General features: G+C 42.0%; 1 protein-coding gene across 1 annotated transcript in view; it reads left to right on the plus strand.

The window, feature by feature from the left end:
- Fat3 (FAT atypical cadherin 3) overlaps positions 1–27,168 on the plus strand; it is a 574,624-nt gene that overhangs the window by 516,779 nt on the left and 30,677 nt on the right. The window contains exons 15-20 of the mRNA XM_004644764.2: positions 301–438; positions 1,322–1,465; positions 4,533–4,730; positions 8,233–9,031; positions 19,496–19,630; positions 21,503–21,660. Of these exons, the coding sequence (XP_004644821.1) occupies positions 301–438; positions 1,322–1,465; positions 4,533–4,730; positions 8,233–9,031; positions 19,496–19,630; positions 21,503–21,660 (1,572 nt within the window). The remainder of the gene's footprint in view (positions 1–300; positions 439–1,321; positions 1,466–4,532; positions 4,731–8,232; positions 9,032–19,495; positions 19,631–21,502; positions 21,661–27,168) is intronic.

Here is a 27,168-nt window from a genome sequence, read left to right on the forward strand (position 1 = left end):
AGACCACTGTTTGCAGAATTGAGAAGGAATCATGGAACCCTTTACATCAGTTTGCTTTGGGCTCCATTCTCACTGTCATAAGATGTGAGAAAAATTGAGCCTAATAAGCTTCAGGCTGTAAATTTCCATTTTTCAGATGGAAATTAAGAAGAAAATACAGTGGGGTTCCAACATTGATCCATCATCCCTTCCATTTCAGGCTGATAGCTGGCATTGATGAGCACAGTTCTAGAAGTCTGATAATAACCTTTTTTTCTCTGGAGTCAAATCTTAGCTTTGTTTCACTTGTTTTCCGTGAAGCTAATCGCAGAAGATGTAGACAGCCAGCCTAATGGACAGATCCATTTTTCCATTGTGAGTGGAGATCGAGACAATGAATTTGCTGTGGATCCTGTCTTGGGACTTGTGAAGGTTAAGAAGAAATTGGACCGGGAACGGGTAAGCTAATAGGTCAGCTCCCTTCCCACCCACCATCTGCCCCTTCACTGGAACCTATGGCACAGTTTTCACAAGCATAAAGAACAAGGTTCTCCATTCTAAATAAGAGTAGGATGAGATAAATCATAGAATAAAGTTGTATTTAGGTTGAACTTTTGAAAGCATTTTCTGCCAGTAACAGCAACTAGAAATATCTTATTGGTGGTTTTAAAGAAAAGGTAAATATGTATCTTTCTGGATCATTTGAATGTCAGTCCTTCCGAGAGCAAGGGTACATAGTACTGGTGTCATGAGCATCTTTAGCCTTAGGTAAGCAGATACAAAAAGATCACTGAAGGCATATAGGCCAGAAAGAAAATCCAGAAAATTTCTCTTAACGTTAAGCTAAATATATCAACATTGTCTTCCTTCACCAAATATATGTGTCTTCAAAGAAAAATCAAATATAGAAACCACTGTCATAATAATGATATTTTAAAAATAGAATCTACTGGGTAATATATTTCCATAATGCCAAAAATATTAAAAGTGACCAGAGAGGTCACTAGTGACCACTGTTGTGTTGAACAAAGGGCCAGAGCCATTGTTTTAACAGTGGATATTTAGAGACATTTTCTGATTGTCAAAACTGAGCAGAGAGCAATAGTGGCTACTTATAGGTAGAAGCCAAGGACTCTGATTTTTCCTATACCTAAGTCAACCCCAACAACAGAGAATTAGCCTCAAATGCCGGTAGTGCCAATGGTAAGAAACCCTGGTCTAGAGAATCCAGGTGCAAATGGTTGGTCTTTAACCACACACAGCCAGAATCTGCATTGTATCTAAGTGTGCACTGCAGGAGGGAGCACTACATTCATTATTATCATTGCTGTGTACCTAACAGGTGTCTGGGTACTCCCTAATTGTCCAAGCAGTAGACTGTGGAATCCCTGCAATGTCATCAACTGCAACTGTCAACATTGATATTTCTGATGTGAATGACAACAGCCCGGTGTTTACACCTTCCAACTACACTGCTGTGATTCAGGTAAGCGTATGGGGACTGCAAGGCACTGGTATGTGAGTTCAGCTTCCTGTCCTCTAACGTGGTTTACTCATTGTCTTAGTGAGTTAGAGGTACTGTAACAAAATAACTTAGAGTAGGGAATTTATCAACAAAAGAAGTTTACTGTTGACAGTTTCAGAGGCTAGGAAGTCTAATACCAAACCTCCTCAGATAGCAAACTTTCTGTATCTGATGAGGACTTGGTCTCTGCTAAAAGTTGACACCCAGCTGTGTCCTCAAAAGGTAGAAAATGCTAGCCAATTCTCTTTGGCCTGTTTAATGAGAACACTAATCTCTCCCAGTATATCTGCTATTCAGTACTGTCTCTCTGAGGCCATTCTATCAACATATAAATTTAAGGAAGACACAAGACATCTGGATTGTAGCACTCATTAGGGATTTGTTAGGGTTACTTGGTATCTACTTGTCCATTCTCAGAGCAGGTAGGAAAAGAACACAGTTCTTCTGGCAATGCTGATGAATAATATTAGGAAGAGGTTTCAAAGACCAGGTTCTTTCAACACTGTGCTTTACATGGACAGTCCCTGTCATGGCAGCAAACTGTCAAGTGTTGTTGTGGGTTGACCCCTACTGAACGGTTGTAGGTTAAGTTATTCATCCAAGACCGTGCTGCTGAGGTGGGGCAGAGTCGGACTTTGAACTTGGGGTTTCCTAAGCATAGCTCTCTTTTTCCGTAATACCATGTTATCTTTTTTTTTTTTTTGGTGGAATTGGGGATTGAACTCAGGTCCTTGCGCTTGCCAGGGAAGCATTATTCCACTGAGCCATCTCCTCGGCTAATACCATGTTATCTTTAAGCAACTTTGTGCTATTCTGACGGGGAGGGAGATTGACGTGGGCCATCTAATCAGTCAAAGGGAGGCTAGCCATCAGGATAAAGCTGCTGCTCATTAAAATTAATGTTCCATAAGGAATTTGTATGGCACTTTAAATACATCTGCTCTTTACAACTAGATTTCAAGATTAAAGTGACATACTGCTGGCATGTTGCTCTCAGAGAATGAATCTCCTTTCCATTTATTTTTTATTCACAAGATATGAGTTCAGTACCAGAAGCTGAGCTTCCTCTGTCTACTTTCCAGTATTTCTAGAAGCTAGAAGCCCAACTTGAGATGGATCAGGAAATCCATCCTCGGAATAGTGTGGAGGACTTAGAGGAGGCAGAAATTGAGGCATGTGTCCCGGCACAGATACTGGTTCCAGTTTGGTCTCATAATCACCCAGGGCTTTGTGGGTAGAAGGAGTGATGAGGATGGGCCAAGTTTTGAGAGCCTTTTGGGATAACCTTGAAGACTGAGTCTCATCACTAACATCTTCCCTTTCCCACTGCCACTCTACTGAACTGTCCAAAACTCATGCCTAGCAGAGGTCATAAAGCAAGCAGCCACCCACTTGTGCCCAACCCTTTGTCAGTGCAATCCTGCTCCTGCCTGACAGAATCTTGGCTTTCCCTTGCTCTGATGCTTCTTGCAGCAGTTGTATATGTTGGTCACCCTCTGCTTCCACCAGAGCCTGTGCTGTCCTCCATTTCTTTCTCTCCGATTGCTGTGTTGATGACCGCCGTCCACCAGTGAGCTCACTCTCTGTGTCTTACCACTACCATATGCTTCACCCAAATGGGCTTTGCCTACTCAACGTTCAGTTTTCCAGCATGCGTCCGTCAGCCCAACAGACTATTTTCAAATGCACAAAGTCAGTGCTGAAAGAACAAAAGTCACCCTGTGAGTGGTGACTGGGTCCTCTCTCCATAAGACTGGGCCTGTTTGTGGTATTTTACACCCTACTTTCTCAGAGAGTGACCCCAAGGGCTCACATTCTCATTCTGTTCCTCTCTCTGTGGAGGAAACAGCCTTTGTAGAGTAAGCAAACAAATCAATCAATCTTTCATTTTTTGCAGTGCGAAGTATGTGGTCAGTGTGCAGTAGTAAATCTTCTCAGAGCTGAGGCAGCCCCATGATGGGCTCCAGAGGGAAGCCATATCTAGCAAGAGGTGCCTGAGAGAAGGAGCCAAGGAGAGGTCTTTAAGGCTCTCTTTTCTTTCTCCATTAAAATAGGTACTTCCCTTCCCTAGCCCAGAATAACTTCATGATGTCAACAAAATGAATCCAGCACAGAGAACTTGAGTGGGCCCGCCCACCGCTCTGCAGTGCCTCACAGACTCTGCTTCTGTGAGCAAACTCACTTACAACCACCTTGGGAGGAGCCTGAACATTCAGCTGACTGCAGACCAGTGCAGCTAGGATAATGCTGAAATCTGAACACTAGCTCAGGGAGACCTATGCCCGAGCCATGCAGAGTTGAATCCAGCATGCTCAAAGTGGAGATGACTTCTGACCCAAGAAAGAACTCAAATGATTCTTTGTTTTGCCATGTGGGGGAAAAGATAGAGAGATTTGAAAAAATAATGATTGCATAATTCCTTTCTGCATTACTCTGAAGTTCAGAAATATTCTACCTGCTTTCTCTCACAAGGCAAAACTGCGTTGGGGGCGGGGAGGCGGGCGTGTATGGAAAAGCCCCACATTCCACCTGGCATATCCCTTTGTGTAATGGCTGGGGAGTTGCCGGCATGTTCCCCAAGATGGCTGACATGGTGACGTTGTGGGGCAGTGTTGCTCAGGCAGTGTGGGTTGTGGTAAGTGTGAGGGATAGCTTCCCATCCCAACAAAGTAATACTTTTTTGACCTGAGAGAATTTCTGACATAGTCACCAAGGCTAGAAGGAGCCCTTTGGTGGAGGGCAGGATGTAGCCCACACATGTGTGGGCCCTGTCGCCTCAGGGGAGCCCATGTTCTCTGAGGAGTACCCTCTCGTGGGGAGAGTGGGGAGGCCTCCGCACGTGGGAAATATGACACCTGAGTGGCCAGGATGCTTTCACAGATAAGATAATATCACAGGGGACCCTTTCTGCTGAAAGCCTGGTTTTCTAGTGCAGCACTTTCAGTCAGCTATAGTGTTGTTTTTTACTTTTTTTAATGTGAAAATAGGTGTAATTTTATCTTCCTTTTCACTATACACCTTTACACAGGAAAATAAGCCAGTGGGGACCAGCATCTTGCAGCTGGTGGTGACAGACAGAGATTCCTTTCACAATGGGCCTCCCTTTTCATTCTCTATTTTGTCGGGAAATGAAGAGGAGGAGTTTGTGCTGGATTCTCATGGGATCCTCCGGTCAGCAGTGGTTTTCCGGCACATGGATTCTCCAGAATATGTGCTGTGTGTCCAGGTAAGTCCTTATTCTCTGTCCACCTCAGACTACCTCTCTCGAGTGCATCTTTCTCTCATGTCGTTGGGTTACCTTTGTTGAGCAGGCCACCATAATCCATTACTGTGAAAGAATGTTCTCATTTTAAACTCAAACTCAATTTCACACCAATAAAAGTGGCCTCTGTGTGTGAAATTGAACAGGAAGGAAGAGATGCATCATTGTTCAGAAGGGCCTTTCCTATTGCTTGCACCCAGCACATGGTTACTAGGACTAAATCTGCGTTTTGAGACTTCCCAAGGTCTTAAGTGACCCACAAAGACAATAATTTGGCCAATGCTTGCTGTTTTGTGCTAAGTATTATTCATTGCATTACTTCACCTGACAAAGCCATCAATCTTGTCTTACTGGGACTTAGGCTTATCATGGCCTCTGCTGGTTAGGCCTTCCCTGGGAAGCAAGAGGGAACTCAACACTCAGCTGGCACTGGCTTCCCACCATCTGAGTTCCTCAAGATTGCTGGCCTGTGTGACATAAAATGAGACAGGGAGGCGACAGTAGAAGGCATGCAAAGGCTGAATAGCAAAATGAGAAGCATATGAGACTCTTAGCACAGGAACTTTGCTAGCCCCAATATTTGGATCCCAGTAGTCAAGCAGTACTTTTGTAAACCCACAGTTAAACACAGAAGGTAACCTAGACCAGTTATGAGCGATGGCAATGATAATGACAATCATTTGTTGTATTTGCATAGCATCGGTCTATATTATTTCTTCAGATAGGTTAAGCTCATCCAACTCCAGAAACCACCCAAATTAGTAATGCTGGCTCTGAGCAGATCTGAGAACTCTTCAACCGTGCCACCACTCCTTCAAAAACACCAATGAAAATAATTCTCAGTCACATTCCAGAGGTCAAGGCGCAGCAGATACTTTCAATGTTGGCTGAAAAGCCAGGTACGAAGGGAGCCGCAGAGCCAAGATGCGAGGCACTTGCTCTTGTGTTACCTTCCAGGCACAAAGCCATGTTTCCCTGGATGCCACAAGGCCTGCAGGATCTCTGTGGCCATGCCTGCGCAGGTTCTGCCTGTGCAGCCAGCCTTTGGGAGCACGGCCTTCCTCTGAAGCCTTGTGCCACAAGCTACCTCCAGCTTGCACATGCTGGGTGCTCAGAAAAGATCTGTTGTCCGAGTGATGTGTTCCATTGATTTCTACGTAAAGAAGCAAGACAAAAGGGTTTTCTTGTGCTACTTATTTTCTCCTTTTTGTGGCACTTTTTATTCTAAACTTCACTTGGATATAATTCCCACTTAAATAATGTTATTTAAAAAAAAAAAAAGGAAAATGTGTGGAAAGGTGCCATCTAGTCCAGTGAAATGGAAAGAATCCAGCAGAGAATAAAGATTCCTTCTCTGAGTGGAAATACCATTTTATGAGATTTTTCCCTGTGATTTCTATCCAAAATGAAAACAAGGCCAGCCTGCTGTGGGCATGTTAGGGCTCATAGCACTCCCGACTTCCTTCCCGATTCACCCCCACTGATTTTATTGTGTTGACACATTTCATTGTCTATAAAGAAGTGTATGTATGTGAACTGAAGGTAATAAATCATTCCTCTTACTTAAATGTACTTACTTGGCATGTTTAAGAATAGTAACAGGCATAGAGGAAGAATCAAATCTGATTAAAGCTACAGTGCTGGAGAGATAGTTCAGTAGCATAGGTGCCTGCCTGGCAAACACAAGGTCCCAAGTTTGATCCCCAGTGCCACACGCTGTTCCACCCTCACATCTTGCCAGCCCTAAATCTGGGCAGGGTGGTTCACACCTATAATCACAGCAATGGGGAAGTTGAGACAGGAAGTTCACTAACTAGTCTGAAGCTGCATAGCAAGACACTGTGTCAAAAATATTTTTTTAATTAATTTTAGAAATAGGGGCCAGGGAGATAGTTCAGTAGAATAAGTGCTTGCCTGGCAAGTGCAGGGTCCTGAGTTCAATCCCCAGTACTGGAAAAGAAAAAAAGAAAAGAAAAGAAAAAAAAAGAAATATAAAATAAAGCAATAGACATCATCTATCTGAAGAGTTGTTTTTTTTTTTTTTTTTCCAAACCAAATTGGTAGGGCAGTCAATAATTAACACATTGCATAATTCTTCCTAGTGGTTAATTGCTGTACAAGATGCGGACATGATATCCTATTTACAAATACTATTAGAACAAATCCCTCTATTCATTAAGAGAATGTAACTATATATCTATCCTAACCACTTTGAATACACAGATACAAAATGGACATTCATCTGTATCCTCTTTTTTTGTTAAGTTCCGTTATTTGAATATTATAGGTGTATAAACTCAGCAAAATATTCTAAAAGAGTCCAGTAGCCCATAATAGTATTGGGTCTTCGGCTGCACTGGCAGTGTCAGAAATTGTTGACCTGAGTCCCCTACAGCTCAACGTAACACCATAGCTTTACTTCTTATATTTCGTTTTTATACTTTTGTGCTGGATGGTTAAGACCAAGGTAAAGCAGGACCTATGCAACAAGAGTTGTAACTTTTGGGTCTGATAAGGTCAGTGAAATCCCCTCAGGATTTATCCTGAGATCCTGTATCTCAGATTGTAGAACCTTTGTCAGTGTCAACCACGTGGATGAGTCACGGCCATTGCTTGGCCAATGTGCTCTCTGTGAAAGCCTGAGAGAATGTTTTCTGTCCATGTGACTCTCCTTAGGCACACTGTACATCATCAATCACTTTCCTCTTTGGCCCCATAATCTCCTTGATCAGAAAATTTGGGACTCTACTGAGTTATATGAGGTTACAGTACAAGTTCTCCTATGTCCTGTGTCTTAATTGACCTTGGAAGGCTAGGGCAAAATGTTGGCTTTCCTTGCAGCCCTCCTTTTTCTCTAATTTTGGTCTGCAAACTTAGGTTGTTAACCATCCAGAAGACAAGCTTATTGTTATTACCATACAACTTAGGCTGTTAAGCTTAACCTCATTATCTGTCTGAATATCAAACATCTTAGGCATAACATGGAACAGGTATTTTTCATCAAGTATTGATATGTTGAACTTTACGTCCCTACAGAATATGATGAAAAAACATTTAAAAATTAGAATATATTTTAAAGGGGCTGGTGAGATGGCTCAGTGATCTGAAGCACCTACTTAGAACAAGCTTGGCGAAGCACAGGGACCGCGGTTCAATCCCCCAGCACCACATCCCAGCCAGCCCAGCCCCCTGGTGGGCTGAGCTGGCCACACACACACACACACACACACACACACAAATTAAAAAAAAAGAATATATTTTAAAAATAGGCATAAAGAATTATATACTTCTTATGTTTACACATAAGTCCAAAAATCTAGCCATATACAACCTTGAAGCAGGAAAGTCCCACAATATTCCTTTTCCTGTCTTTTGCCTTCATTCACCACCCCATCTGAAGAGTTTTTATAAAATTATTATGATTTTTTTCTCAATCCTTTATTTCTTCCTTCCTTGGTTGCCCTAGGCAAAGGATTCAGGCAAACCCCAGCAAGTTTCTCACTCCTATATCCGTGTGAGGGTCATTGAGGAAAGTATCCACAAGCCCACAGCCATCCCCTTGGAAATCTTCATTGTCACCATGGAGGATGACTTTCCTGGTGGGGTTATTGGAAAAATCCATGCCACAGATCAAGATATATATGATGTGCTCACATTTGCCCTGAAATCAGAGCAGAAAAGCTTATTCAAAGTGAACAGTCATGACGGGAAGATCATTGCCCTGGGAGGCCTGGACAGTGGCCAGTACGTCCTGAACGTATCTGTGAGTGATGGCCGCTTCCAGGTGCCCATTGACGTGGTTGTGCATGTGGAGCAGCTGGTGCACGAGATGCTGCAGAATACTGTCACCATCCGCTTTGAAAACGTGTCCCCCGAGGATTTTGTGGGTCTGCACATGCATGGGTTCCGGCGCACGCTGAGGAATGCAGTCCTCACGCAGAAGCAGGACCGCCTGCATATCATCAGCATCCAGCCTGTGGCAGGCACCACCCAGCTGGACATGCTCTTCGCTGTGGAGATGCACAACAGTGAGTTCTACAAGCCGGCCTACCTGATCCAGAAGCTGTCCAGTGCCAGGCGGCTCCTGGAGAGCGTCATCCGCATCACGGCCATCCTGGAGAAGAACTGCTCGGGGCTGGACTGTCAGGAGCATCACTGTGAGCAAGGCTTGTCACTGGATTCCCATGCACTCATGACCTACAGCACGGCTCGCATCAGCTTTGTGTGTCCACGTTTTTACAGGAATGTGCGTTGCACTTGTAATGGTAAGTGTAGCTTACACAGTTCTTTCTGATCTCCTAAGACTTTAGGAATAGAAGATCCAGGCTCATAAGCATCCAATCACCCGTTCAGCTAAACACTAATTGATCACCTACCGTGTGCTTAGTAATGATGACAGATGCTGAGGCTGCAAGAGAGACATGACAAGCTGGTCCTCACTCCTGAGGAGAGTTAGCTTAGGGAGAGCAGCACAGGCATGAGAGCGTTAGCTTAGGGAGCAGCACAGGCAGGCAGGAAGGCCTATGTGATCAGTGGTGTTAGACGTACAGAATCCTGGGGGCCAGCCCAGTGGCAGGAAAGGCTTTCTAAAAAGAGAATCATAGGTTGAGACAAAGGTCAAGAAGGAATTGGAGCGGAAGGAGAGTATTCCAGGCAGGAAGCAGCTTGCATGGACAGACTTAAGTGGGAAAGCAGAACCAATGCAAGGAGATTGAAAGAGCTTTTGCCTCATTGGCAAGAGGTGGCAGTGATGACAAATGAGACCAGAGAGCAGGCCCAGTAATCACACGAGGGCCATTAGCCAAGATGAAGAATTTAGAAATTATCCCCAGGCAGTGGAAGCCATTGGCTGATTAGAAGTGAAGCAGTGACAGGATCCGCTCTGTCTGTCACAAAGGGCTGCAGTGGGAAATGGATGAGAGGGGTCACAGGCCAGAGGCAGGAAAACAAGTGAGAAAGCTGTTGCAGAGCGGAAGGGCAGTTCGATTTACTTCAATAAAAAACAGGGGCATATGATCAGGAGTACAGTCAAGGAATAGATGCAACCCTCAGAGCCCAAAGCCAGAGTGGCTCGTGGTGGTTAATAGCTGCAGTCATTGAGCCTTGCCCTCTACTGGTGAGAGGTCATAGCTGCATGGGTCATATGGCTGTAGCAGTCAGTAAGGGTGATTTCTTTCTCTCCTCCTCTCTCGACATCTGGAGCCATGAAGTCACTGCCTTCTCAGAAAATTACACCCAGAGTTTTTCTACTTGGTGTCAACTTGATCCACAAGGACGATAGCCATCAGGGAGGCCATTTGTGAGATATCCTTCAAGGGAACTACAGACAGACAGCATCCCGGGCCTTTTCTCTTGCACAAAGTTCTTGGTTATAGTTGTTAGAGAACCCAGGGCTCACAGATCCTGTCCAGAAATATTTTTATAGCTTCCAAGCAGTGCAGGTGACACTCACTTCTGGACGCTCACTCAGCTGTACCCAGTGAGTTCTGCTGCTCTTTCATCAGGCAGATGCAGTGGTGATCAGACTTGTGAAACCCCTAAATTCACGACAGAGTGACTTCAGCCATGCATGCAAAGTGAAATGCATTTCTGGCAGATGTCATCAGCGTGCAGAGTTTATGAATGCCAGCCGCCTGGGCCTCACCTCGATTTCCTTCTCTGGGAGACTGATTTATGCGTCAAGTCTCTGCTAAGGCCTCTGTGCAGAGATTCACAGCAGGCTTCAAAATTGGTTAGGACAGGACAGGGCAGACTCTGCTGGAGAAACTACACTAGACTGTCTGTCTAATCAATCCTTGTACTCTGGAAACTCAGAGCAAAAATCTCTGGAGGCAGCAGTGGCCTAGGCACTGAAGATTCAAACTGAAAATGACTTATTCTCTTCCCTGGAGCTCACTATGGAGAAGCCAGTTTGCGAGCACCTGCATGCTGAAATCCTTACTAAATATGTGGGATAGCATAGAAGCAAGGAGTTCTTCCCATGGCCTTTGGTGATATTTATACACAGGGGCCATGTATGCACTGAATCTTTGGAGATGAGTATGAGTTCATTTAAAAGAGATAGGTGTGGCAGGCGCTGAAGAATCTCTTTAAAAGAGGTACTTAGAGGGATAATCTTTTGGGGGATAGAAGAGATTGATCTTTATTTTGTATAAAAACATCATTATTTTTAAGGTTTATTTATTTGGTACAGGGCCTTGCTTTGCAGCTCAGACTCATAGTGATCCTCCTGTCTCAGCCTCCCCAGTGCTGGGATTACAGGAATATGCACCATGCATCGTTTCAGTGCCCACACAGTGCAGGGCCAGCACAGCATGTGGTACAGGGGGTTAAACCTGGGTCCTTGCACTTGCCAGGCAGGCACTTACACTGCTGAGCTATCTCCTTGACCCTGTAGAAGATTATTTTAAATGTAAAAAGTTTCAAGGTCATGTCTTTGCCCAATCATCACCTCTTCCCTATAAACTTCCCTTCTTCCAGTAAACCAAAGATGCCAGAATGTCATTCTACCCTAGATGGCCCGAGAAGAGGCCTTCGGAGTTAGAAAAGGGAAGCCTGAGAGCTTGCTGTGTAGTCAGGCCAGACGCTCACCCTCTTCTCATCTTTAAGTCATTCTTCTAATTAAGCTATAAAATAAAATTCTTTATTTTAGTGGTGAAAGAACATCAAAAGGCACTCTGGCCCATGCTCATCTGTCGCAGCTGATGTACGATAATCCCTACTTTATAAATGCGAGCGCTCTGCTGCTCGCCCAGGGCTGTACTGCCAGTGAGAGTGGCCTACTGGTTGAGGAATGTCTCTAGAGTCCCCTGCTTTATTACCTGCATCTTAATGACATGGACTCTTCTATCTTTTATTTGCACCGTAATCTCAGTACTATGTGCCGAATATTCAGTGCCATTGTGCTAGTGGACTGACCACTATTCTCACACTTGCATTCCTGGAAGGCAGAGTTCTCTCAGCGTCCAATACTCAGAGGGCTTTCTACAAGGGGGGAGCCCCACACTCAACATGGGTAGCAGGTTTGTGCCACAGCCTGGGAGTCTATCCGTGCAGCCTGTGGTCGGGACCAAACTTGGACAAATCTTACAGCAAAAGAGGAAAACATTTTTTCCAAGATTAAGGAAAAAGCTCTTTTAGATATAGATATAGATATAGATATAGATATAGATATAGATATAGATATAGATAGTACCAGGAATTGAGCTCAGAACCCTGCACCTGCTAGGCAGGCACTTGTTCCACTGAGCTATCTCCCTGGTCCAGGAAGAAGCTCTTTATTCTAATAGTAATCTCTCTTGCACTTGTAAAGTTTCCTTTTGAATAAAAATACAGCGAAGAATTATTAAAGTAAGCAGTGGGCATTTTTAGACATCTTTTCATTTATTGGAAAGGAGAGGCATTGAATTGAAATGCCTACACACACACACACACACACACACACACACACACACACACACCCCTAGCATAGGCTGCTTTTATGTATACCCGAGGAGGCCAACAAAATCATTAAATGGACTTCCCCAGTACGTGGCAGAATAATTGACATGATAAACAGAAGCAGCTATCCGCTCTGGCCTGTACAGTAATGTTTTTTCCCATAATTTTATTGAGAAACAAATCGCAATGAGACAGTTGCACACCAAATTGGTAGGACAGATTCAATAATTAACACATTGCATACATGCTTCCTAGTGAGTAATGTTCATACAAACTTGGCCCCAGTGCTCTATCCTCTGCCCAACCTGCAACTCATCTTTCTCTCATGCAGAATTTTTGGGTCCGATTATCATCCTTAGCATCTTGAACCAAAGCACTGAGTTGCGTTAACAACATGAAAGCGAACTTGAATTGTAAAGCCACACAAACTATAGAATTCTGGCTACCATCTAGTATCAGGTTCACGCAGAATTTCAAGGAACGCAAAGTTCTGGTGTTGAAGATAGCTCGCGGTGAACTTTAGGTTCTCAATGAACACTCTCACTGCAGCAGGAGAGTTTGACATCAACTTACAACAAATGTGAAGTGATGTATTCCCTGGAACTCTCATAAAGGAAGTAAGAGCAAAGGTTACCAGGACAACTTAGAGTACTGTGCTGATTTTCATGTTTTAAAATTTCATTGACTTAAAAGTCTACTAAAAGTACATATCGAAAATGACACTCTTGGTGGGCTGAACTGGCCACCAGAAAAAAGACAGTCTTCTAAGGGAATGCACTCCCAGTGAGATCATCACATTCTACAGCTAAATGTGTTTATAAGGGTGATGACAGAAGTGGTTGCCCAATTTGTCACTTTTATTCAGTGTGGAACACAGAATAAACTCTAGAGCTCCCAGTGAAATGAATGGAGCACTGCCATGGATGAAGATGCGTAACACAGGAGCTGTTCCCTCCGAGTGTGGAGGGAGAGGATCGTTGGCGAGGTGCTTGAGGTACTGAAAACCCTGAAGCCCTGGAGGCAGCTCTACCTGGGTGAGGTCTAGAAGGATGCCAGGGGTCCAGGACAGGAAGTCTTAGGCTGAGGAACATGAACTCTGGGGAAGTGAGAAGCAGTGTGCATTTTAGTGCATAGAGTAAGGCTACAGCACGCATTACAACTAATCAGTCTGAGCTCTGGCCAGTTTCTGTTCAGTTTTTAAAGCAAGAGTAATTATACCTAAACCTCACTATGATCTTATGGAATATATATCATTAACTTTACTCAAAATTAATGAGACTAATTCAATGGACAAATTCAATTCATTTACTCAAGGTAAATGAATGGAGCTAGTAAATGGGTGAGCCAGGGTTTTTACCTGTCTTAGTCGACAGTGTTTCCCAAAAACTGAACCTTACCACCTATGGGCAGATGTGAAAAGAACTTAAAGTTTCAGTTTTTGACATTCTGCGACATCCTGTTTGCTATATTCTTGGGATGCTAATTCAACCCATTTTTGATCACCAGTGTCAGGGGCTCAAAAGACAGCCTTCAGAGGATCTTCTGCCTTATACAGTTGTGCTAAAAAGTCCATCTCCTTGGGCCGGCAAGATAGCTCAGCAGCCTAAAGCAGCTGCTTAGGCAAGAGTGCAAGGACTGTGGTTTGATCTCCAGCACCACATGCAGTGCCAGCCCTGCCCCCAGGTGGGCTGAGCCAACCACCGAAAAAAAGAAAAAGAAAAAGAAAAATCCATCTCTTTGTAACACCATACAGATTTATCATTCTAGTGATGGCAAACCTTCTAGAAGTTTCCATGATACAAACAGCCTGCCTGAGCATGCATGCCATATGTTTGCCACCGCTACTTTAGACTCGTACAGAATCTAATCTGTCCTGCCACCACCACTATCGCCATCACTGCAGACCACTCAGGATAGTTGTTACGACCCTTTTCATCCTCATTTCCTATCCAAGCAAGGGAAGTCCCTTTGTTGCTTGGCTATAAACAAATACATGCTATAAAGAGTTATAGATGCTATAATTGGGGCACAGAGGAGGCATAAAGGATGGAATCATCAGTTCTACTTGGAGGAGTCTAAAAAGGCATTAGGAGCAATGAAGCTTGTCATACAGTTTTTTGCCAAGTAGGGACTGCACTCTGAGCAGCAAAAGCTATGAAGAGAAAGACCCAGATTTGGGGTACCATTTTGTTTGTTCATTCACTGAGCAGTTGCTTATTGTTTTCCACCAGGCCCTAGGCAGGGTGCTGTGGATACATAATGAGAGATGCTCGTGTCGTCCTCATCTCCGTGATACGTGCTATAGCAATGCAGCACTAGGCAGACAACAGGAAGCTCAGCTGGGCTGGATGGGTGGAGGAAGGGCAGACCTTGGACGAATATGGTAGGGACAGGTAGATGGAGCCTGTGGGCAGGTGGCCAAGGAGATGCACTGCTGATCAGCTCAAGAAAATGAAAAACCGTACAGTGCTAGGCTTCAGGAGTTTTTTTTTTTTTAATAAAGAAAAATCTGAAATGGAGTTTGTTTTGAGGTTGGTCTTTGTTAACACTCATTGAGGAGGGAGCCAGGAGTCCCAATTCTAGAGTTGTAAACAACCCCAGTATTGGATCTGACTCTTAAAAAGGAAAGATCTACAAATGAAAAAGTTTCTATTTGCTATTCATAGGAGATATGTGTCTGCAGCAGATTCCTCATCTCTAGCATACATGAGTCCAAAGTTCCAGGAGAGGCTGGACACTGTACTGCTTCTTAACATGAATGTGCATATGTTCTCCTGGGAAAATGAAGGTACATTCATCCTTTAGTGGAAACATATCTAAAAGTCAAGCAAACAACATCCTGAGGAGTCGTCCCCCAGGCCCATAAAGAGATTACTCCAAAATACGCACCTCAGCTGTACTAGAACTTCTTACAGGCCATAAATTATGAAGGCAGTTCCTTGGCTTATGTGGCATTGGCCAGGACATGGTGTCTTGGCAAGCACATGGGTTCTGGGAGTGGGATGTTTACCGTTAGTTATGGGATTCTTCAGGGTAATAAGGCAATAGCATAAATCAGGAAGTCGAGCCAGCTTGAAGTATCAGCAGAATAATCACAGCTAGGTACTGATATATTGGCTAATGGTGTGGACTTAATCCTGGGGGCTGTCGGGAGGCTGTGAAGAGGCGCACGGGAGAGTCATAAATATGGCAGTGAGACCCTTGTCCCTGCACATTCCCAAGTGCTGAAGCTTCTGTCAAGTGGAATGTCTGTTGTCAGCACTGTAGAAAGTGGCCAAAAGTTCTACCTGAACCAACCTTTAGAAGGTGGAAAACCTTATTTTAGAGACTGGTCACACGATGTGCACAGTTCTCCTGGCGGAGAAGCTTGCATGTGAATACAGGCTGCACCAGCGAGAGAGAAGGCAGTGCAGACACCAGCAGCTCACGCCTGGGATGCTGGCAAGCGACAGGCTCCAGGCCCTGCTTTATGCCTTCGGTGCAGTGTATCTTCTATCATCTGTCAACTTGCAAAGCACAAGGCTGGTTCACAAAGCATAGTATGTGAAGATTATGCCCAAGTTCAAGTCCTGCCGTGTTACCACGTCAAGTTGGTGTCTCCGGGTATATCTGAGACCTCGTTTAAATATGTTTAAAACTCTGCAGATCGCTTTCACATACACTGGCCTATTTAATTTTCACAATGCTACAGAGTAGTTATTCTGACTTTCCTGAAAATGAAATTGGAACCCAGAAAAGCTGGGTTCCAATTGAAAACCCAAAAGGAACTAGTTCAAGGCCACATAGTGATTAAATCCAGTAATGAGACAGGGCCAAACCCAGGTCTTCTGCTTGTCAGTGCAGAGTGTCACACAGATTGCCTTCCCCAGGGGACCTGGGAATGAGGAGCAGACCCTGCTCTCCCTGCTTTATGTTGTGACAGGAAGCTGCAATCATCTGGACCTGCCCTGGCATGCAGTAAATGGCGTCCGTGAGCTGGATGAAGTGGGTGCCTCTCTCACTTCACGCTCACACTGGTGCCACGTTGATGGACGCCTGGACATGCAGAGCATGCGGGCCCGCCAGCCCCCACCCCCAACCTGTCACTGCACACAGCCCAAGTTCATTAAACCCAGATTATTTAATGATAGTTAATAAGATAAACTTCCTCCTAGAAGCCAATAGGAGTTGACACTTCGTCTCTTAACTGGTACTCAGGAGCTGATGTGGCACTTTCCGCCAGCCAGAGCAGGTCTTTAAAGCTCTTAACAATAATAGGTATATACACTTCCCTGAAAAGGGATGATGTACACATGTGATTTCTAAAAACAGGTTAACCCCTCAGCATCCACTGAAAGCACAGTGGATTTTCCAGCATTTGGCTACAAAGAGGTTCATCCGGGTCGAGGTCTGTCTGAGGCCCGGGGTCATAGGACATTTGTCAGGGTTGTATCCAAAAGCCAAAATCCCTCTGATCCTGTATATTCTAGAAAGGACCTAACTTCCTACGGTGGTTTACAGAAGGAAAGAACTTGGATATGGAGAATCTTTCCTCTTGAGGAACTTGATTTTCAGTAACTTTGTAGGGCCTCACTAGGAATAGATCACAGTTCCTACACACAGTCACCTCTGTCCCCAGCCAAGGAGAGTTTTACACGGACACTGACCTCAGACTCTAATCTGCCTTCGTGCTTCCTGGAGCCACCAGAGAGTGAACACGGCCACCCGAAGCAGCTGCAGATGGAATGTTTATGGCTTAGCTTATCCCATGCGTTGGTGCGGGGAGGAGGCCCCTGAGGATTTTGGAAGATTTTTAAAGCATTAAGAGACATATTCCTTGCTGAAAACTCTTCCCTTGACTCTAAAAAAACCCACAAAACAGAAAAAAGAATTTATCAAAATTAATAGCTGCTGGGATGAATATAAATACACGTTATATCATGTTTATTTTAATATTATTTATAGAATGCGCTTGTCCTAATCTTTATAGCAATGTTTTAAAATATGTCCTTGAGCTGCATTTGTCAGAGTAGGGATAAGATCTGGCATAATCCATGAATTAGTGACTATGACTTAATTGTATCAGTTGCTGTGTATAATGACACAAAGAAATAAGAGGTCTGGTAAGTTTGTGCTTTAACACAAATCCAGAGACATGCGTGACAGCCTGAGAAACCCTGTAGCATTTTCCAGCTTCCTAATGGGGAATGAAAAACCAAACCTGTGAGTCAAAAGTAGAACTGCCCTGTCTCTGAATTTGTACTGAAATACACTGTTTAGCTTTTTTATTGTGCTAAATATTTTTTTCTATTTAGTTTTTATTGTATCCATTTGTATCTGTTTTGTTTTTTAAAATGTGTGACTATGATTCCTACAGGAATAAACAGCTTTGCTGTCACAGACCTGAAATTACCTCGCCCTTTTTTTTTCTTTGAAACTGGCTTTTAAAGTGGATTGATAGTAATCCAAGATTTCTTAGCAAGACAGCCACTATATAAAAACAAAACAGGCTAAAAATTTAATATTGACAGGTATGTCTCAGAAATGTAGAAATTGATAGGGAATTCTTAGACTGGCTAAAGTAAAAGGTTAAAATAAGAGAGAATAAGGTATGCCCACAGAATGGGAAGTGTCACACCTTTTACAGATATAAACTAGGTCTTATTGGAAGGCGTATGCCCAAGTAATCCAGAAGCTACAGATTATCTTCTTTCATGACATTCATGTGTTTGCATGTTGATGTCATCTTTTTCATGTTTCTATGCCGAGGCCTATCATCTCATTGAGTACTTATTTTACTCCATTAATTTAAAAAGGATTTTGTTGAATGAATTCAACAAATTATTCCTTTGTTCTTGTTGAATGAATATGCCAAAAATTATTCACCAATTTGTCATCAAAGCCTCTCCTCAAATGAGTCCTGAAATGGTCGAACAGCTGTTTTAATTTCCATGAGTATTGATAAATATATGACCAAAAAAATTGGAGGGAAGAAAATTAGAAGATATATTTCAGGGCACATGGCGATCATTCTAATTTTTCAGTTAAAAATGCCCTCATATTCTAAGACTTTGTAAGCTGGATCAGTGCCAAAAGTGCTTCTTATGACTAAGCTGTAAACCAGTGGAAAATAGGATTTATGAACTCTGAGTTTGTTGATGCCACTTCTGTTGCTCCCCTCACACACTGCAGTTGTCAAATGTTTTGATGTAGTTAGCATTACATTTCTGCTTTCTCTTGGAGAAAAAAATAATGCCTGTGTTGTGGGACAGTGTGCTTACTGATGGGGAAAGACCTATCATGAAGAAGAATATGGTAATTGGTCCACACTTGCCAAGGAAAGAAGTCACTGATGTCCAGGGCATTACAGGTTCAAAGGGAAGAGATGCTCCCTTAGGCTACTGCTAGTCCATTTAGGACATTACCACTTCTGTTATGGGTTAGTTTTAATTCAGGTCTCCTTTCCAAGAGTGCTGCTACCATTTAAACTCTTGTGAGGTTGGAAGGGGCCCAATTGCACTTGAAACACCCAGGCCCATGGCAAAGAGCACCTCCTTCGGAGGACCCGTATCTGCCTTCCCCACTGCTCTGAGCTCACTCACTTGGGCCCTGGGTTCTGCCTTAATCAGTTAATCTGCTTTCCAGGATTTCCCTTTTAAAAGGCTAACCTTTCATCTTTCTGTGCTGTGAACATCAAACAGAAAGGAAGCCTTCCTTTGCCAAGGATAATTCTACTATTTTTGATAGCTGCTAGGGCACACTTACAGCTAATCAATAAAATAGCAGGTTGCAGGAAGAATTAGGAAACAATGTGAGTTGCACCCTCACAATTTAGTCATATTTTTCTTCAGAAATGTCTTTTTTTCCCCTGCTTTGAAACGATAGGTAACTTCTTCTGTAGCCTGCCCTCAAGTCTCTCAGGGTGGAGACAGGCTACCTAAGAAATCTAAACCCAAGTGATTTGCATGCAGCTGCCTGTCAAGTGCAGAATACCAGTCCGACAAGCTAGCAGAGGCTTTGCATGTGATCTTCCTTCAGCTGAAGTTGGTCCAAGTGCAACTTTAACATACTGTAGCCGTAAAGAGGAATTTTATTTACTGTTTGCACCTAACTGGCTTTGATCTGACATTGAGCTTTGAGCAGATGGAGGACCGTGTGACTGACCTTGTGTGGGTGCTTTTGCTCGTGAGTGTCTCCTTTCTCAGCACAGAGACTGTGGGGTCAAGCTCTTGAAGTATCCCTGTGCTTGCTGAAATTTAGGGTGACTCCTTTTGTGTACTGACTGTGCATGTTCCCTCTCTTTGTCACAGGTGGACTGTGCCCAGGGTCCAATGATCCTTGTGTGGAGAAGCCGTGCCCAGGGGACATGCAGTGCATCGGCTATGAAGCCAGCAGGAGACTGTTTCTCTGCCAGTGTCCACCAGGGAAGCTCGGAGAGTGTTCAGGTGCAGAGTGGCATGGGTTAACAAGGGTCCACTTTCCTATTTGTGAAACACTAGTAAATCCTGTGCCCAGGCCATTCCAGAAGACGTTTGTGTCTGCGTATAACATCTTCCTTCAGAACAGAGCCAGGGATTGATCACAGCTGCAGGATGGACTAAGGACACATGTGCAGACTGGACTCCTGATACACAGAGAACATAGCGTGTGTTCTTGGTCATACTGTGTGGCAATTACAGGGGTGAAATGGTGGAAAGTATAGAACTGTTGGTTTAGGAAAGCAGGCAGAGTGTCTGGAGTATGGTTTTTGATATTCACAGGGCTACACAAATCCATAGCCACAAAACAGATCAACAGAGGTAGAGCCAAGCAAATAATGGCGGCCTTCTAGAATTGACCAACCCAAAGCACCCAGTAAACTGACTCTACACTGGAAATGTACAACTGATGGCATGTTCCAGGAGGAATAGGCGCTTACCTCTGTACTATAAGGGAAGATAATATTTATATTATCTTGACTCAAGCAGCCCTCTATTTCTGATATTCACTGAATTTCTGCTGATTCACATATTCTCTGCTACTTCTTTCCTCTAAAAAGAGTATTCATGTTTGGTACCAACTGAATTCTCTTTTTGTTGTAAGGTGTATTTAAAATATAGATATGGGCTGGGGAGATAGCTCAGCAGCTTCCCAAGTTTGATCCCTAGTACCACAAAATAAAAGAAAAAGAAAAAATAATATACAGACACATTGGTAGCTGTCTTGAACTCCAAATAGTATTTATTATGATGACAACAATAGTAACTGTAGGGAAAATTAAAAATAATTATGTCTGATGTGCAAGATACTTTGCTACACCTTGAGTTTTAGGAATGGAGCCCTTGCCATGAGAAGTATTTTCTTGAAAATGAAAACAAAAATTCCTTCAAAGTTGATGTTAAGAGTAGTATGGCCCATGAAGTGAATGGATGCTTACCTAAATCATCCAAGGTTTATGCTTAAAATACAATTATTCTTCCCCTGCCCCAACACACAGGCCATACACACAGCAAGTGGGTATGTGAATACCATATAGCCGCATCTTACTCCTTTTGGTGTCATTTTATACCCACCTCCTTTATATTTTCTATATAGGAAACTTGTAAATTTCCATGGTAATTATCCATTTGGTATATTTCTGTATTTTCCACTTTCACCCCAGCAAGGCAGCTTTTCAACAATTATTTTGCTTGTTAAAATATAGTTATAGGTAATAAAAATGATGAATGCAGAATTGGGCAATGATCGAGTAGACTAAAGATTCTGGGAAGGAGAGCCTTGAAATTCATGGTCAGGAAATGAAACTGTAACAGCACAGATATTCCCTTTATATCAGTTACCTTTTTTCATCATTAGTGTAAATGACATAAGTGGGCTATTTGGTACGAGGTTACTTGAGGAATAGGACTATATTTAAAAATAAAGGTTTCATTGTCTTGTCTTTGGTTTCATAGGATCTCAACTTCTTGAGTCCCTAATAAGTAAAAGGAATTGGTGGGGTAGGTGTGGAGTGGGGGAGGATTAGGAGTTTTCTTTTAATAATGCTAATTTTAGAAAGTGGTATTTGAGGATTAGTGATACTAAAACATTCCAGGTTATAGAATTTACCAATTACTCATATATTTTGGGTAACTAGCTAGTTAATAATTATTTCATTTTGAAGTTAGAATGTGATGTGAAGTGGAGAATGTTTTTAATGAAAACAGGTTTCTCCTCAATGCTTTTGCTAAATTAGCTCCCTCTTTAATCAACTTGCTTGGTGGTAGCTGGGTGGTGGCATGTGCTCCTGCTCATTTCTGGATGTTAAAATTGCTGTTTTCTTGTCATGGTCTTTTCAGGACACACTTCTCTTAGCTTTGCTGGAAACAGTTATATCAAATATCGTCTTTCCGAAAATAGCAAAGAAGAAGACTTCAAGTTAGCTCTCCGCCTGAGAACCCTGCAAAGCAACGGAATTATAATGTACACCAGAGCAAATCCCTGCATCATTCTGAAGGTATGTGAAGTGAACTATCTGTTCCAGCCTTCAGTTTTCATGTGAATGTTTGGCCTTTGGATAGAGAACTGCTGATGTTGTTTTATCTTTTGAATTTAGAAAACCATAATAGACTTCAGGGCAAGGGAGGAGCATCAACAGACCCAGGAAATGTGCCAGTGTTCCATTTCTTTTTCTTTTTCTTTTTTTTTTAAAAAATATTTATTTATTCATTTATTTATTTATTTATTGGCATCAGTTATTTTTATTTTAAAGAAAGAAAAAATAATAAAAACAGTGGTACAAAAATCTCAAAACAAGATTTTAGGAGAGTAACAATGGTTAGTACATTGTGTATTGTTATTGCCAAAGTAATTTCTCACATTACAAGATATAGGCAAGAAATAATAAGCAAATAACATAGGTACAATCCATTTCTTTTTCGTATTTGGCTTTAACATTGACTCCTGGTAGGCTGGGGCATCTTGCTATACAGAGCAGTGCTGAGGACAGGCCTTCTGTGAGCTATAATCGTTCACAGTTGGTTGGAATGCATCTCCTGGGGATGGCACAGCTGTGAGAGGAGTGCAAGGCCTGCCTCTCCCTTGCTCCCTCCACTGGTGGGACTTAGGGCTCAGAGACCTATGGGAACACCAGTGACACAGCAGGACCCTAGCTAAAGCACACATGATGGACAGATGGAACTGGAGACATGGAAATATCCCATGCAACCTTAGCAATACAAACAAACAGGTGATTTCTTTTTTTTTAATTATTAATTTTATTGAGAAACAAATAGCAATGAGACAGTTTCAAAACAGGTTAGTAGGACAGTTACAATAATTAATACATTGGATATTGTTGTCTTCGTAGAGTTATTCATAGTACAAGGTGCAGACATGATATCCAGTCCAAACACTGTTAGTACAAATCTTCCTTCTCACTGAATTAAGAGAAAGTAGCTGTATATCTATCCTATTTTATGTATATATTTCACTACAAAATGGTCCTTCATATATCCCACCTTTTTTGTTTTGTTTTGTCAGAGATGGGTATTCCATTTAGATATTGTAGGTGCATGAATTCAGCAAAATTATCCAATATAGTCCAGTAGTCCATGATAGTAGTGGGTTATTCATAGCACTGGAAATGTCAGAAGTTAACAGCTGATTTCTAACCTTTCTTTTTATTTGATTCTATTTGTCTTCTTCCTCTCTTTTGTCCACTACATTGCTTAAATCTATAATACTTTCATGTGATTAACCATCTCTTCTCCTTCTGGTATACTTCACCACTCCTGGGCCTTTTCCTCCATTCTTTCCAGGCAAGCGCTTATTCTACTGAGCCATCTCCCCGGCCCTTCCTCCATTCTTTCCCTCTTATGTCCTACAATTACCCAAAACCTGGATGATAACCTGGTACCCTCCAACCTTGCTCCTACTATATTCAATCTTTCTCATCTCTCATCCTACTGCTATCCTCTTGAAGCCCCTTCGCACAACAGGATAAAATCATTCCACTAAGTGGAAAATAATTGCATACAAGTTCCTTGCATAAATTGGATTATATAATATTTCTATAGATCTATCTCCTACAGTTACAGATATCAGGCTAATAGTTACCTCAGTTCATCAGTAGCCAGACTGTACTTGAGTCTATTGCTGCCAAGTAAACCACTTTAGCAAGGATGTCATAATGCTATGACCAGTTTTTTCTACCTGAATGACAGCATTTAAATTATAAGGGGTCATAAACATCACCATAGTTCAGTATCAAAGAAATGGTCCTAGGTCAAATTGATGGAACTCTTCAGACATATATATATATAAATATATATATATATATATTGGGAAGCTAGGTTCTTGGGATAGATATAAAGACTAAGAATCGCCTATATCTAGAAGACATCCAGAAGAACAGAAACTGCCTAAGGAAGCCTGGACACCAACGGAAAGTCTATCTAACATAAGAAATCTACAAGTATCAACACAGAAAATAAAACAAAATAGAAAGTAGAAAATGGCAAAATGAAGAAGCAACATGCTCCCAAATGCCCTGCCCACCCAGGAGAAGCCCACAGCAGAGAGACAGAGGAAATTGGTAGCCAACAAATGAAACCCTCTTAAATTATAGCAGCAGAAGTGAAACAAATGGAAGAGGCCATAGGAAAAATAATCTCTAAGGTATAAATAGAAATGACTTTCCAAGTAAAGTACATTAAAGCAGATAGATAGAAATAAACAAACAAGAGCTCAGGAAAAGGGTAGAAACTATGACTGCCAAATATAGACAAGAAATAGAATCAATGAAACACAAAGAATGAAAGGCAGATTAGAAACTCCACTGAAAGGCCGGGGAGATGGCTCAGTGGAATAAGCGCTTCCCTGGCAAGCGCAAGGGCCTGAGTTCAAGCCCTGGCTCCACAAAAAAGAAACTCCACTGAAAGTAGATTAAATGAAAGTGTGACTAAACTATCAGATTTAGTATATAGGAACGTGACTAGTGAAAGGAAAGATGACTTAAAAATAGCAAGAGAGCATAAAAATCAACAGCTACAGGATGAAGCAAAGAATAACAACATAAGATTGACTGGAATCAGTCAGAAAGTTAGAAATAGCACAAAAGCCATTAAAAATCTTTCCACAGAAGTAATGGCAGAAAATTTCCCAAACACGGATAAAAACATTGATGTACAAATAAATATACTGTATAGAACTCCAGATAGTCATGATTAAATCAGATCTACACCAAGGCATATAATAATCAAGATTCCAGAAATTCAGCACAAGAACAAAATGTAAAAGGCAGCTAGATAAAAGAAACAGACCTATAAGGAAAACCCATCAAAATCACAGGAGACTTCTTAACACAAACCCTCCAACCAAGGAGAACTTGGGGTAAGTTATTTCAATCCCTACAGGAAAATAATCTTCAACCCAAATTGATGAACCCCACAAAACTATCTTTCAAAATTGATAGAGAAAGAAGATACTTCCATGACAAAAAACAGCTGAACAAACCAGCTCTATAGACTGCTCTGAAGAACATATTAGAAAGAGATAATGAAGACCACAAATACATGAACAACAACAGAAAGTAGCAGCCAGGCAGGGTAAGCAATTAAATGGACAAGAAAGATAGGAAACAAACCACAAGAAAACTGGACTGGGGAAATAGCTCAGTAGAATAAGTGCATGCCTGGCAATTGCAAGGGCTTGAGTTCAACTCCTGGTTCTGCCAAAATAAATAAATAAATAAATAAACAACAAGAAAACAGCACGAAAAAGATAAGCAAATATATATATATAATAACCATCCATGTAAATGTTCTCAACTCACCAATAAACAGGCTTGCAGAATGGATTAAACAGCAAGGTGCAACAATATGCTGCATTTAAGAAACACATTTAACACAAAAAGAAATTCATGGACTAAAAGTCAAAGGATGGAAAATAATTCTCCATGCCATAGTAACCTAGAAAGAGCTACCGAGGGGTAGCTATTCTATTTGCAGACAATGCAAACTTTAGGCCCAAACTGATCAAAAGTGATAAAGAAGGTCACGGAGATGAGCACACGCTTCTCACATGAAGAAATACAAATGGCAAATACATTAAAAAAATGTACAGCATTGTTGGTCATTCTAGAAATGCAAATTAAAACAGTGCTGAGATTATATTTCCAGAAAGAATGACTGTTTTCAAGAAACCAACCAATAACAAATGCTGGAGAGGCTGTAGGGGGAAAGGAACCCTAATCCACTATTGTTAAAGGTATAGACTGGTGCAACCACTGTTGAAATTGGTATGGCAATTTCTTAAAAACAAAACAAAAAACCCCAGGATTAGAGATCCCGTTCAACCCAGCTATTTCCCTCTGAGTGTCTTCCCAGAAGAATTAAAACCATCATAGCATAGTGATATGTGTGCACCCATATTTATAGCAGTACAATTTGTCATAGCTAACTCTTGGAAACAACCTAAATACCCATGAACCAAGGAATGGATAAAAAATGATGTGCTGGTTTTTTGTACAATGGAGTGATACTCAGCCATAAAGAATGATAAACTAGAGACTATTTTTTGGCAGGAGGTACTAGGAATAGAACTCCAAGGACCTTGTGCTTTCCAGGCTGGTACTTGTGCCACTGAGCTATATTCCTGGGGCCCTGGAGGTTTTTGTAGGTGAATGGATGCAACTTGTAAGTGGAATAAATCAGATTCATAAACACTGTCGTCTCACTCGTGTGAGAAACTGAATGAGTTAAAAGTCCAAACATACAACAGATATTGTGAATTGTAAAGAAACTGTTTAAAAGACAAACTGTGATGTGGAAAGACAAAAGGGAGAAAAGGGCAAAAAAAATTGTACACAAAATAGTTATATAGCTACTTTCTCTTAGTTCATGGAAAAGAAAGGCTTATGGTTATATGATTTGGACACAATATCAGCCTGTATCTTGTACTCTGAATAACTACCACAAGGATGGTACACAATTTATTAATTATTATAATTGTTCTGTTTTGAAACTATTTTCTTGAAAATAAAAAAGAATGTGTCCCATAATCAATCCCACAGCAGGCATGGTCTCTCTAAAGGGTTGACTCTCTGCTGTCCTACCACACACGGCTGTCCCCTCTCACCTGGAAAGGCAACTTCTTGCCCAGGGAGGAAGTTGGAGATTTGGGGAAGAGAAGGTTCCACATATCATGACTCAAATCATCAAATTTTAAAATTTTTTCCCCAGTCTCAGAACTCCTCCTAAGATGGCCATATTTCCTTTAGAGAAAATCCAGCAATTGTGTTCAGCTCAGGGTTTTCAGTGCCTTTATGAGGGACAATAATAATATCAATAGTTTTATGTGCATCCCTTGTTAAATTTTAAAGTCGCTGTGATACATTCATTATAGATTAGCACCATGATTTGATCAGGAAAAGCATAGCACTTCAGAGAGGCCAGTTATCTATCCAAGACCGCACAGCTAGTAAGTGGTAAGGCCCAGACCACGCTCTCGTCTCTCTCATGTCATACTTGTAATCTGCATGCTATCCTCAGTCTCCATCTTGTCCTGCAGTTCATTTTACCAAATCACATTCTTGCCAGCTATTTTCTGGGTTTTGCCTTCTAAGACAAGATGGGAGATGTGTTTCATCTAATGCTGTTCTCACAGGTTGCTATGCCAGTCCTTGGTACCTGCTCTTTAGAAACATGCAAAGCCTGTCTGACTGAAAATGCCCAGCTCAGTGGAATGGCTGAAGTCCCTTTTTTTTTTATAGGTTCCTTTAAAGACCATGACATTCCTTTATAAAAACCAGGAGCCTTTGTAGTTTCTGTCCTTTGATTGTCGATAAGTCATATGCAAGTTCAATAGGTGGCCTCGGCTTTTTTTTTTCTTTTCAAAGTTTTATTGATAAACATATAGCAATGAGACAGTTTCAAATCAAATCGAGAGTACAGTTTCAACAAATAATACACTCCATATATCCTTAGTGGTTAATTGCTGTACAAGATGCAGACTTGTGATCCTA

The sequence above is a fragment of the Octodon degus genome, unplaced genomic scaffold (assembly GCF_000260255.1).
Source record: "Octodon degus isolate 3935 unplaced genomic scaffold, OctDeg1.0 scaffold00209, whole genome shotgun sequence".
Lineage (NCBI taxonomy): Eukaryota > Metazoa > Chordata > Mammalia > Rodentia > Octodontidae > Octodon > Octodon degus.